Consider the following 12,791-nt stretch of genomic DNA (forward strand, 5'->3'; position numbering starts at 1 on the left):
ACAGACAGAGAGAGACTACTGTGCTTGACTGTGAAGTGAGCTATGACTTGATAAACAATTCTATTCCAAAAACCAAACCAGAACCTGTTTCAAAGTCTTCTGTTGGTGAGGAAGATGATATTGTGTGGTCACCAGCTGCAGTTGTCATTTGTGACTGGATTGAAGTAGCTGATGTCAATATGTCCCTTTCAACCCAAAGTGTGACTCAATCCTATATTCCCTATGACATCAAAAAGGAGGGCAAAATGGCAGCATTTATACATCTTGTTTTAAATGCTCGTTTGCTTTAGTGTCTTCAAACCACTGATTGGTTTGTATGGCTTCATGTGCACATGCTAGTAGTAAAAATATTTCATGTTCTTTTGAGAGAGATGTGCTTTTTCTCAGTTTCATTGAAATGCCTTGTTTCCCTTTTGTGATGCAGGGCTCTCCAGGGCTTAGGGGCTTAGCTGGACCCAAGGGTATACGAGTAAGTATTTACATTTTAAACAGACTTTTATGTGTTAAATGTCAGCTTAGTTCCACAGTCTGTGAAACTGAAAACATCATAGATGACTGGTCTTTAACACTGATGACAGAGTGTGTGTATATTCATTAGCTATTTGTTAGAACTTTCTCCTTTTTTGCTACACTTTATGGGTGAGGTTCATGTTGTATGTTTTTAGTACTGGGGTATTGCCACAGGCTGATTACCATGGCTAATAGGGTAAGAGACAGGGAGAAGGCTTAATGTCTAGCCTTGAGCTCTGTGGTAAAGGGTTGGACCTGATGATCTATGAGGTCTCTTCCAACCTTGGTGGTACTGTGATAAGCAAGTTCCAATCCAGTTTATTGCACCCCAAGCGTGGGCTTATATACTTTCTATCAGAAGGCTACATAACAGGGTTACAAATCATGTTACACTAATTGGTTACATACATTTGCATTAGGATTACACACTAATTAGCATAGACATTCTTCACATTCTCTCAGCAACACATGTATTGTGTCTAAGCATTCTGTCAGCAGAGACAGGTGAAAACCACAGGCTCCAGCCTTACATTTGTTTATATTTGTTACATCATTCTCTAAGGTCTTTCCAACCTTCCACTTTAACTCAGAACTTACTGAGCTCATGAACTCTCACCTGTCCATGGCTCATGTTCCACTATTTCAATTTCCAATAGCTGTACCGCAGTCAGACAATTGTATAAAACCACTGTATTTAATTTTACTGTACCCAACAGGGTATGCTATGAGAAAGTCAGACTAGAATTCCATTAAGAGTTTCTTTGGGGTGTGTTCTGTCTCTCTGCATAAGCTACCCTTATACGTGGTTTGCAGCCAGAAGGTTAAGGAAGAAATGGTCTTTAGATAGAATCATACTTGTAGTCATCCCCCTTGTGAATGTGATCATGAGAAGAGCTACATCACGTATCACAGTATCACCAAGGTTGGAAGAGACCTCACAGATCATCAAGTCCAACCCTTTACCACAGAGCTCAAGGCTAAACCATGGCACCAAGTGCCACGTCCAGTCCTGCCTTGAACAGCCCCAGGGACGGCGACTCCACCACCTCCCCGGGCAGCCCATTCCAGTGTCCAATGACTCTCTCAGGGAAGAACTTTCTCCTCACCTCCAGCCTAAATTTCCCCTGGCACAGCCTGAGGCTGCGTCCTCTCGTTCTGGTGCTGGCCACTTGAGAGAAGAGAGCAACCTCCTCCTGGCCACAACCACCCTTCAGGTAGTTGTAGACAGCAATGAGGTCTCCCCTGAGCCTCCTCTTCTCCAGGCTAACCAATCCCAGCTCCCTCAGCCTCTCCTCGTAGGGCTGTGCTCAAGGCCTCTCCCCAGCCTCGTCGCCCTTCTCTGGACACGCTCAAGCATCTCAATGTCCCTCCTAAACTGGGGGGCCCAGAACTGAACACAGGACTCAAGGTGTGGTCTAACCAGTTTGATAGTTATGCTATTATTTCTCTGTTTTTATATCATTAGGGAGCCCCAGGAATACCTGGATTTTCAGGTCCCCCTGGCCTTCCAGTAAGTAAAATGAAACTGATTTAACCATTTCTACAGCCTTCAGCATACAGTTATCCTTAGCTCCATGTGCTCACTCTAATCTCCACACCAGCACTGCCTCTGTCAGTTAGCCTAGAGATAAAAATCTCCACGTCAGTAGTTACTACTGCTTGTAATGATTTAAGAACACGTTGTAATCTGTCAAGGCTTGTGAAACACTGCTCCCACACAAACTCATTCAGTGTTGCTGTAGACAGTAATGAACATGAGAATTAATTGATGTTTTCCAAAATTGATATTGTTTATTAATGTTGATACTCAACTCTACCACCCCTGACCACTAGTTTTAATAATATTTTGGATCTTACACAGTCATGGAAACATTCTGTGGATAATATCTAGATCTAGTAATAACCAGCAATATACATATGTATATTTAATTAAACTGGAAGAGAAGATTCCCATGGTCAAATACCACTAGCAGTCAGTGTGCTGCTCGCCCAGTAGCTGGGCTTAAGCTCTTTCTGTTCTATGGCAGAAAGCAGTAGAGAATTACAAAGAGGCATTTAAGCATTTACTCACAGATTATTATTATTACCCACTCACAGGGGCTAGCCACAGTCCAGGCAGTGCCCACATGCTTTCAGGGGACTCTGTCTTGTTGGACGTTGAGGCTTGAATCTTCCCAGCTTCTGGGGAAAGGATGCAGACAATCTCTGACCTTGTCTGCTGGCTTCCTCTAGATGATCTGTGTATATGTCCAGGACTGCTAAGCAGAGCTTTCAGAGTGTTGTGCAGTCTCAGCAGGATGTCACACTGACCACACAGACTGATCATGTGCAGGCATCCAGGGTCTGCTCCTGGTAACTGGCAGCAGTGGAGTTTAGCAGGCAGCAATAAGGCAGTGTGCAACAGCAGCAGGGCTGGGCACAGCAGAGAGAGCACAGCAAAGAGCAGGGAAGCAAAGCAGGGAAGCAAAGCAGGTTGTTCACCTGCATATCTGCTTTTATCAGTGTGGGCCAAGATTAATTGCCCTTTGGACACAGAGTAGCCAGTCAGGATGGCAGTTAGCCAAACCTTACCATATTAGGCAAAGCCACAGGCTCACTTTTCCCTAACTTGGGCAAAGCTCAGGCCTTGCACTAGGCAGGCACAAGCTAAGTGTGTGTACCTTACCACAGGGCCCTGGGCAGGCCAGACTCAGTGGCTCCAGGTCCTTTTGTGTCCATTTCCATGCTTGCCTCTCTGGTGGAGCAGAAAAACATGCCTAGGCAAGGCAGGACATGTGTAAGCCTATTTAGGGCCTATCAGGCCTACCACAACATGAACATGCAAAAGCAAAGAATGTGTCAATGTTCTGCTTCTTTGTAGGGGCAGCCAGGAAGTGTCGGTCCTCCTGGGCGCTTGGGTGTTCCGGGATGCAACGGCACGAAGGTACAAAGCAACCTGACTCTTACAGAGATTGTGTTTGGCTATGCTTGGGAATGGACAAAAAAACATTCTGAAATTTCCCCCTGATACACAACAACTTTGATTTGTTTTCTTTTGTGACCTTAGCAACTAGGAAAAAAAATGAAGGGCAGAGGAAATAAAAGTGTTGCTTTTTTTTGTGTAAGAGAGGTACTTCAATAACAGCAGGTCTCTGCTGTAAAGTTAAGAATGATGTTCTTAGCAATTACCAATTTTATTAAATGCAAAAGGCCTAATCAGTTTTGTCCAACAGGTTGACACAAGTTGAAACGAATCATAGAAGTGACAGATAATTCATTTCACTGCAAACTTGCAGCTGACAATTCAGAAGCTCTGAAAGCAGTTAAAAGGAGGAAGGTTAAGTTATAGATTGACTTGGTTTCCTTTGCTTTATGAGCAAATATTTCCAACATTCAGAAGTCAGAGGAATGACTACTATTGTGATGGTTTGGGTGTTCCCTGCCCCCTCCCCCCCCCACCCTCCACTTTTGAAATCACCCAGACTAAACTCAGCCAGCTCTGGAAATGCAAATGAAGCTTATAGTTACAGCTGGCACAATAGACAAGCAGATAGTTACAGTATATGCAGTTATAGACAGAAATAGACAAGATAAAAGGTAATATAGAAGCACAACAGCCCTCCCAGAAACCTGAGTCCCCAGGAGGGGCTCTCAACCACCCCTTCACCTTCCCCCTGCCCCTCTCAACCTTACCCCAGTCCCAAGAAAGAATGGAGGTTCAGCCAGGGGGGTTAGGAAGCAAAGTGGATTCATCCAAAATGGAGAGTGAGGTTAGAGAGTAGGATGCAGCTTAGCCAGTTCCCCAGCAGAAGCAAGAGAAGTGAGAGACTCCCTTATCTATGTTTTGCTTTTGTTTTTATACATCTCAGTAAGCCTGCAATAAAACCCAATAAAGCTAATAAAGCTAAGTGCCTGGGATAGGCACAGAATCACAGAATTTCCAACAGGGTTGGAAAAGACCTTTGAGATCATTGAGTCCAACCTGTCACCTAACACCTTCTAATTAACTAAACCATGTCACTAATGCCTCTTCCAGCCCCCTCTTAAACACCTCCAGGGATGGAGACTTCACCACCTCCCCAGGCATCCAACCCTGGCAATTGGCATTCCAATGCCAGTCACTCTTTCCATGTAGAACTTCTTCTTAACATCCAGCCTGAACTTTCCCTGGCACAGCTTGAGGCTGTGTCCCCTTTTTCTGTCCCTGAGTGCCTGGCAGAAGAGACCAACCCCGCCTGGTTACAACCTCCCTTCAGGTAGTTGTAGACAGCAATGAGGTCTGCCCTGAGCCTCCTCTTCTGCAGGCTGCACACCCCCAACTCCCTCAGCCTCTCCTCACAGGGCTGTGCTCCAGCCCCCTCACCAGCCTTGGTGCCCTTCTCTGGATGTGTTCAAGCACTTTAAATGGAGAAAGATGAGGCTGTGCCTCTTTCAGCAAACACAGTGGTAATGCAGCTCCAGTTTTAGTATGATGACATAACTTCTTTTGTAATCAGATTGCTAAAATTAATCCAACTAATAAACAATCATATGCACTCATGGCCACTGTTACTGCTTTCAGGGTGATCAAGGATTTCCAGGTCCTCCTGGCAGAAGAGGTGCTCCAGGTGTCCCAGTAGGTATCTGTGAATTTCATTCCTTTGTGCATTTATTTCTGCAGCTTACAGCCATGCACTGAAAGAGTGTAGGGCCTCACATTAGCTGGTGTTGACCACAGCTCAAATATTTTCTTAATGTGAAATCTGTTTGGTAAAGAAGCCAAAGTTGAAAGTGATGTTTTACCAACAAGTGCATGCAGTTTCATTGCCTGGTGTTAGCTCTTCAGTGTCTTGAGGGATACTTGCATCTCTAAAGGTATAGGGTTAACCTTTCAGGGAGAGTAACCTTGAACCTAACCCTAGGTGGTCTTGACCCCTCCCCAGGGGTGGGTCTGAACACCACCAGGTGATGGTTTAGCTCACTCCCTCTTCTTGTCTAGAGACCCATAAAAGCAGGGAGACTTCCTGTTTCCTCCCTTTCTCTGTGCTGCTCCCTGCTTACCAGCATCACCATACTGTTCCTGGTGCTCTTTGTTTCACCATGTGGCCATCACCCACGAGGTGGACAAAGCCATCACCACCAAAATCTGGTTGTATCTACACATTTTGTATTTGCTTTCCCTTCCCTATACCTTTGTAACTTCCTTACCTCAGATACCTTTTGAATTTACTGTTAAACTTTTTCTTCTTTTTAACTTCCAAATCGGGTGAGATTTATTTGTTTGTCTGTGCCTACCTTTTCCTCTCTCTCCATCTAATTCCTTTCATTAGGGAAAGAAGGGAAGAGAGGGAAGGGCACTCTATAAATTGTTACTTGGTTCTATCAAATTTATTTGAGTCTCTGGGAGTTTAAATTAGAACTGAGACAGTGTCCAATATATATTAATATATTGCAGTTTCAATTCATACCTAAACATATTTGGGGACATGGCCTAATTATTTCAGTAAGAAGCAGGAATTAAAAGCAAAATTTCTGGGTGCAGTGGTTTAACTCTAGGATTTCTTTTATGTCTGTAAAGTTGTGCTTTGTAAAAGCAGCTTCTTGGCAATTGGCAAAGGAATGCTGTCAGGTTACAGTGGACCAAATCTAGTAACTTCTAAATGTGATATTTGCTTAAGCAGTTCTCCTGACTTTTATTTGTGAAGATCAGGCTTCCAAACTCTTCTGCTTCCACAACTTGTGGAGCTGTAAGTCTGAGACCAGACTAGTGGTTAACAATATGCCCATTCTTCTTGATTTGAGGTCTGGCACAGTAAACCTGTACCTGGCTGTACACTATGACCATGAAGTCACTTAGGAGCACTGAGCTGAGCGAATATCCAGACTGTTCCTTTCACCATTGTCTCTTTCTTTTAGTAATAAGATTGTTCTTCTCCCTAGGGTATTGCTGGCATCAAAGGAGAGAAGGTCAGTTGTTTACACCATGTTATGTGAAATAGGTATTGGTGAACAACCATTTGTGGGTATGTTTAGTGCTGGAAGAGTTCTTAAAGTTTCCATTGATGGGAAACAGAAAGGTTTACTTTCCAGAAGAAGCAACCACAAACTTTGGTGCTTCATCTGTACTAATTCATCTTGAGTTACAAAACAGTATTCAGTTAATTTATTTTTCCCTTTAACTGCTGCTGTGGAATGTAGTGAATTTAACCCTTTTAAGCACACAGAACTAAGCTCATCCTCCAAACATATGGAACTCTGCAGATGTACTGAAGAGGTTTTTGAAAGGGATCAAGGGCACCAAAACAACCAAATTGCAGGTGAAGACTGTGGGTGGGTAACGTAGATGTGTCTGAAGTGAAGACTGCTCCTAACAGAGGACTGGAATGCCTGAAAAAGATTGATGTCCTGCTTAATAATACTTTCTTTAGGGTCATCCAAAGTGAGAAGTTGTCATCATTGTGCAAGTCCGATGTTGCTTGTTTCCATATTAACTTGATTTTAAGATTTGATCCACTACAGAGTTCCACAGCACAACTTTTAATCTTCCTTTTTACCTGATTTTCAGGGGTGCCCTGCAGATGGATATAGCCAAGGGTATGGTGTAAAAGGTGACCCCGGATTGCCAGGAATGCCTGGACTTCAGGTAATGTGGAAATAATTCAGACTGAGATAGCTAGATAGGAAGATAGTTTACCTTTTAGATAGCAAAATTATTTAGATATATGTAATTGTAATGTATTTTATATAGATACCATATTTTTTTACAGTGATGTGATGGTTTGGGTGTTACCTGCTCCCTTACTCTTAAGAAAATCACCCCAAATAGACTCAGCTGGCTGGAAGTTAAAGGATGAAGCTATAGGCTCAGGGGTGATCTCATTGCTGCCTACAACTACCCAAAGGGAGGCTGTAGCCAGGTGGGGTTGGTCTTTTCTCCCAGGCAGCCAGCAACAGAACAAGGGGACATAGTCTTGAGTTGTGCCATGGGGGGGTCTAGGCTGGATGTTAGGAGGAAGTTGTTGGCAGAGAGAGTGATTGGCATTGGAATGGGCTGCCCAGGGAGGTGGTGGAGGCACTGTGCCTGGAGGTGTTAAAGCGAAGCCTGGATGAGGCACTTAGTGCCATGGTCTGGTTGATTGGCTAGTGCTGGGTGCTAGGTTGGACTGGATAGGCTTGGAAGTCTGGTTGATTCTATGATTCTATGACCATCAATTACAAAAATTCCCCCTAAGACTGAGCAGTTAGACAAGTTCAACTTCTGCAGTACTAGCAAAGGTCAGTATGATCTGTGTTATAAAATGGAGGTTAATAGAAGGCAGAGCAGACATTCCTTTTGACTGTTACAATAAACACAGGACATTAAAAGGAAAATACAATTTTAACACTTCCCATTTCTTTAAATCTTGAAGCTTTAAAGTTTAGAATGTATTGCATAGAATACTAGAGAGATTATAGAGCCCAGCAGTAGAACTATGGATTATGAGGATGCCTACAGTTAAACAGGACATACAACCTCTCTTGAGCAGTTTAGTTGTAGAATAGGTATGTTTTCTCACATTTCAGTATCTATACCTACCAAGCAAGAGTGAGGAGGAATTACACTTCTGTGTTATCCTGAAACAAGGGAATGAAATTCAGAGGCAGTGCTGTTACTCTGTCTGATACTCATTTCACTGAGCTCAGTATTGTGGTGTGCTCATAGCCTTGACAGAAACTTTATTTCTGTTTCTTTACTAACATACAGGGTGCCCCAGGTGCTCAAGGATATCCTGGGGAACATGGACCACAGGGCCCTCCAGGACCTTCAGTGAGTGTGAACTTAAGTCTCGCTTGTTACCTTAACCTTAGTGTAATTCACAGGCTCACAGGATGTTAGTCGTTGGAAGGGACCCAAGGAGATCATTGAGTCCAACTCCCCTGCAGAGCAAGACAATGCTATCTAACACAGATTACAGAGGAACACATCCAGACAGGCCTTGAAAGTCTCCAGAGAAGGAGACCCCACAACCAGTGCTCTGTGACCCTTACAGTCAAGAAGTTCCCCCTTGAGTTGAGGCAGAACTTCTTGTGCTGCAACTTACACCCATTACTCCTTGTCCTATCCCAGGGAGCAGTGAACAGAGCCTGTCTCCCCTCTCCTGACCAGCTCTCAGATGTTTATAAATATTTATCAAATCCCCTCTAAGTCTTCTCTTCTCCAGACTAAGCAGCCCCAGGTCCCTCAGCCTCTCCTAATCAGCCATGCCCTCCAGTCCCCTCATCACCCTCGTAGCCCTCCACTGGACCCTCTCCAGCAGATCCCTGTCACTCTTCAATGGGGGAGCCCAAAACTGAGCACAGTATTCAAGATGAGGTCTCAGCAGGGCAGAGTAGAGGGGGAGCAGAACCTCCCTTGATCTGCTGGACACACTCTTCCTAATACACCCCAGGATCCCATTGGCCTTCTTGGCCACAAGGGCACATTGCTGTGCCATGGTGAACTTGTTAGCCACCAGCACTCCCAGGTCCCTCTCCACAGGGCTGCTCTCCAGCAGATCACCTCCCAGCCTGTACTGGTGGAGTTTATTATTCCTCCCTAGATGCAGGACTCTCCATAGGCTTCAAACACAAGTATTTCACTTCCCCTTTTTTTTCTGAGGTCTAGAGATATGTAGGTGAAATCCATGTACTTTGAACACATTTGATTTGTTTAGTCATTTGAGTTATCTTTGTCCATGATAATTTCTGTGCTTTCAGATGCATCCCTGTAAGCAGATTTCAATTTTCACATAATTACCCATAAATTCATTTTAACTCCTAATATCTATAACTGTAGAAGATGCAACTAGATTATGTAGACATTCTGCTACCCACTCACATCTGCATTGGAAATTAATAATTGTGATGTATTATGAATATTAATTTCTGTATGAATATTAATTTTATTATCAATATTTAAAAATAGGGGAAATTCCCTGAGATTCTTTGGAGTTTTGGTCTACAGGAATCAACTGCACAGAATTAACCAGTTTAAATAATCTGAACTTGGAAAATAGTAACACAAACCCAGGAAAAATTCTAACTATGCTTATGGAGTTTGGGCATTCACTCCAGCAGATGTACTCATGATGTTTTTGGTTCCTGAGTCAGGCTCCTGTATGCTCTGATGCTTTCAGACTCAGGATAATGATCCCAGGGTAAAATACAGGCTATTTCAGGCAGAAGGGAAGGAGACGCTGCTGAGCTGCTAGTGTTAGCTGCAACACCTGGCTGCCTTTAAGGAGCCACAAATGAGGAGAGGCAGGAAGGCTCCAGGCTGAATGCAGAAAGGCTGAATGCAGAAAAGCATGGCTTTCTAAATCATCCCCCTTAAATACTTCAGTTTGAAATCCAAACTGGCCAATAGGCACTAGCACTTTTGTTCTGGCCAATGAACTCAAAGCTTCATGCCTTCTTTGACCATGCAGGCATGTTGAGGGCAGCATAAGACACCTGACATGCAGTGCTAAGCTCCCTAGCCCTCAAGGCTTTGCTCATCTGACTCAACTTCCCAGGGATTCCCTGTAACAGAAGGAGGAGAGCAAGGGTTAAACTGGCGTGGCAGGATTTATGCCCTACCAGGACAACATCAAATTGTGCTTATAAAGATGGAAGAAAGAACATGTCCAGAGAAGGGTGACAAAGCTGGTGAAAGGCCTGGAGCACAAACCCTATGAGGAGAGGCTGAGTGAGCTGGGGGTGTGCAGCCTGGAGAAGAGGAGGCTCAGGGGCAACCTCATTGCTGTCTACAACTACCTGAAGGGACATTGTAGCCAGGTGGGGTTGGTCTCTTCTCCCAGGCAACCAGCAATAGAACAAGGGGACACAGTCTCAAGTTGTGCTGGGGAAGCTCTAGGCTGGGTGTTAGGAGGAAGTTGTTGTCAGAGAGAGTGATTGGCATTGGAATGGGCTGCCCAGGGAGGTGGTGGAGTCACCATCCCTGGAGGTGTTCAAGCAAAACCTGGTCTAGTTGACTGGCTAGGGCTGGGTGCTAGGTTGGACTGGATGATCTTGGAGGTCTCTTCCAGTCTGGTTGATTCTATGAATAAAAATAGTGACATAAGTCACATGAAAATTGGGTGCCTCAAAAGACTTATAGTGGTGCTGCAGTGTGTCATTCTTTTTTAAGTCAAGGAATCATTCATTTTGTTGTGCTTTTTTTTAGGGCATGCCAGGGAAAGCAGGACCTCCTGGACCTAAGGTAGTCTCAGATTGGTAATAAAAATGACCAATTCCTGTTGTTGACTCCTGTTGCAGGTGCTTTTAAAATTAAAAATGAAATGACATTTGGGAATGTAAACTTTTTTTTTACAGGGTCTTATGGGCCTGAAGGTCATAGGGAGCAAAGGAAGAAAGGTAACTATGAAATGCTTAATTTTACAAGATGTGTTTCTGTTCTCTGCCTTTTCTGATGCACTGTGGTGATGTGTTTGGGGAAGTAAGTGCTGTGAAATAACGTTCAGTATTGGGGGGTGGACTCAAGGATCTCCTTGGGTCCCTTCCAACCCCTAATATCCTGTGACCCTACGATATGTGGAAGCCTTATATTGGAAAAGGAAAACATGGCAGTTAATATCTAAGGATAAACTGTTTTCATGTGAGAGTAAAGGATATAAACTTCCTGATGAAAGAGTGGAAACCCAAGTGGAGAAAGTCATTAATATTTACTAATATGTAGTGTTAAATTAATTTGTATATCATTTGCACAGTGTTCCTAAATGCTGATGCAAGCATGTAAACATTAGTAAATATATAGCATCTGTAGCCTCTCAGCTTCTTATGGCCAACATCCTCTGAGTGTCAGCCTTTTGATGTTAGAAAACCCCAAGACTTTCAGTAAAACCAGGATGCCTCATCCATGGTCTTGATTTGTATCCCATATAGTTAGCATAAGCTAGAAGTTACTGGAAGCACAAGTATTGTCTGAGGACCTCAATGTGCAGTTGGAGAAGCAGGCCAGTCAATCTGAATGCCTCATCCATGTTCTTGCTTTGTATGACATTAGTTAACATTAAGCTAGAAGTGACTGGAAGCACAAGTATTGTCCCTGAGGACCTCAACCTGCAGTTGGATAAGCAGAGCAGTCAATCTGAATGCCTCATCCATGGTCTTGCTTTGTATGCCATATAGTTAGCATAAGCTAGAAGTGACTGGAAGCACAAGTATTGTCTGAGAACCTCAATGTGCAGTTGGAGAAGCAGGACAGTCAATCTGAATGTCTCTTCCATGTTCTTGCTTTGTATGACATATAGTTAATATTAAGCTGGAAGAGACTGGAATCACAAGTATTGTCTGAGGACCTCAACCTGCAGTTGGAGAAGCAGGACAGTCAATCTGAATGTCTCATCCATGGTCTTGCTTTGTATAACATATAGTAAACATTAAGCTAGAAGAGACTGGAAGCACAAGTATTGTCCCCGAGGACCTCAACGTGTAGCTGGAGAAGCAGGGCAGTCAATCTGAATGGCTCATCCATGGTCTTGCTTTGTATCCCATATAGTTAACATTAAGCTAGAAGTGACTGGAAGCACAAATATTGTCTCTGAGGACCTCAACCTGCAGTTGGAGAAGCAGGGCAGTCAATCTGAATGTCTTTACAGGGTGTTTTCAGAGCTAGGGACATCTCCCAGTTACACTAACAGATTCAGCTGGGAGCTGGAACAGCACTACTGGGTGATGGGGTTGGCTTTAACTTTGCCTTTGCCAGCAGAAATGTGCTGCAAGTGTCCTGGGAAAACATAGAATTGATAATTCATTAGTAACAGCTCAGGTGATTGTAGAGCATTTTGCCTCCTTAGGAGAGAGGAGGGTTTTTTTGCTGTTGTGCTGCAGGTGCACTCAAAAGCATTCCATGGGCTTAAAATCACCAGAAATTGTGAATTTTATTTTGCTGGGCTTCACAGGAAAGTTCACTTTTAGAACTTTCCCTGTTCTATAAGATCCTTAATGATAAAATATCATCCAGTATTAATGCTTTCAGATAAGAACACACGAAAGCTAACCTTATCTGTCAGCATTGTCACAATCCTCTCCCTGTAATGCAGTCAGCAGCTATGAGGCTATCACCAAAGACAGTTTGTGTACTTTATTGATTGACTTAATCCTTGAGAGGAAAGATTAGAACCAAGGAGATGCTTTCATTTGATTCAGAGTTAAAATGGTGTTGTGGAGGGGGTTTCCCAGTGCCTGCGCCTATTTGGGCGGAGGGGAGAAATTAATTAATGCAAGAGGATAGTTATGAAAAGATATATATTTATTAACTTCCAATATTTCAACTCTTGCCACCCCCAACCACTGAACTTCAA

The 12,791-nt window shown here is 43.6% G+C and overlaps 1 protein-coding gene across 1 annotated transcript in view; it reads left to right on the top strand.

Moving 5' to 3' along the window:
• COL4A3 (collagen type IV alpha 3 chain) overlaps window positions 1-12,791 on the top strand; it is a 101,626-nt gene that overhangs the window by 24,049 nt on the left and 64,786 nt on the right. The window contains exons 4-12 of the mRNA XM_064152805.1: window positions 425-469; window positions 1,976-2,020; window positions 3,371-3,433; window positions 5,051-5,104; window positions 6,409-6,435; window positions 7,034-7,111; window positions 8,213-8,275; window positions 10,652-10,687; window positions 10,801-10,842. Of these exons, the coding sequence (XP_064008875.1) occupies window positions 425-469; window positions 1,976-2,020; window positions 3,371-3,433; window positions 5,051-5,104; window positions 6,409-6,435; window positions 7,034-7,111; window positions 8,213-8,275; window positions 10,652-10,687; window positions 10,801-10,842 (453 nt within the window). The remainder of the gene's footprint in view (window positions 1-424; window positions 470-1,975; window positions 2,021-3,370; window positions 3,434-5,050; window positions 5,105-6,408; window positions 6,436-7,033; window positions 7,112-8,212; window positions 8,276-10,651; window positions 10,688-10,800; window positions 10,843-12,791) is intronic.

The sequence above is a fragment of the Pogoniulus pusillus genome, chromosome 13, assembly GCF_015220805.1.
Source record: "Pogoniulus pusillus isolate bPogPus1 chromosome 13, bPogPus1.pri, whole genome shotgun sequence".
In the NCBI taxonomy this organism is placed as follows: domain Eukaryota; kingdom Metazoa; phylum Chordata; class Aves; order Piciformes; family Lybiidae; genus Pogoniulus; species Pogoniulus pusillus.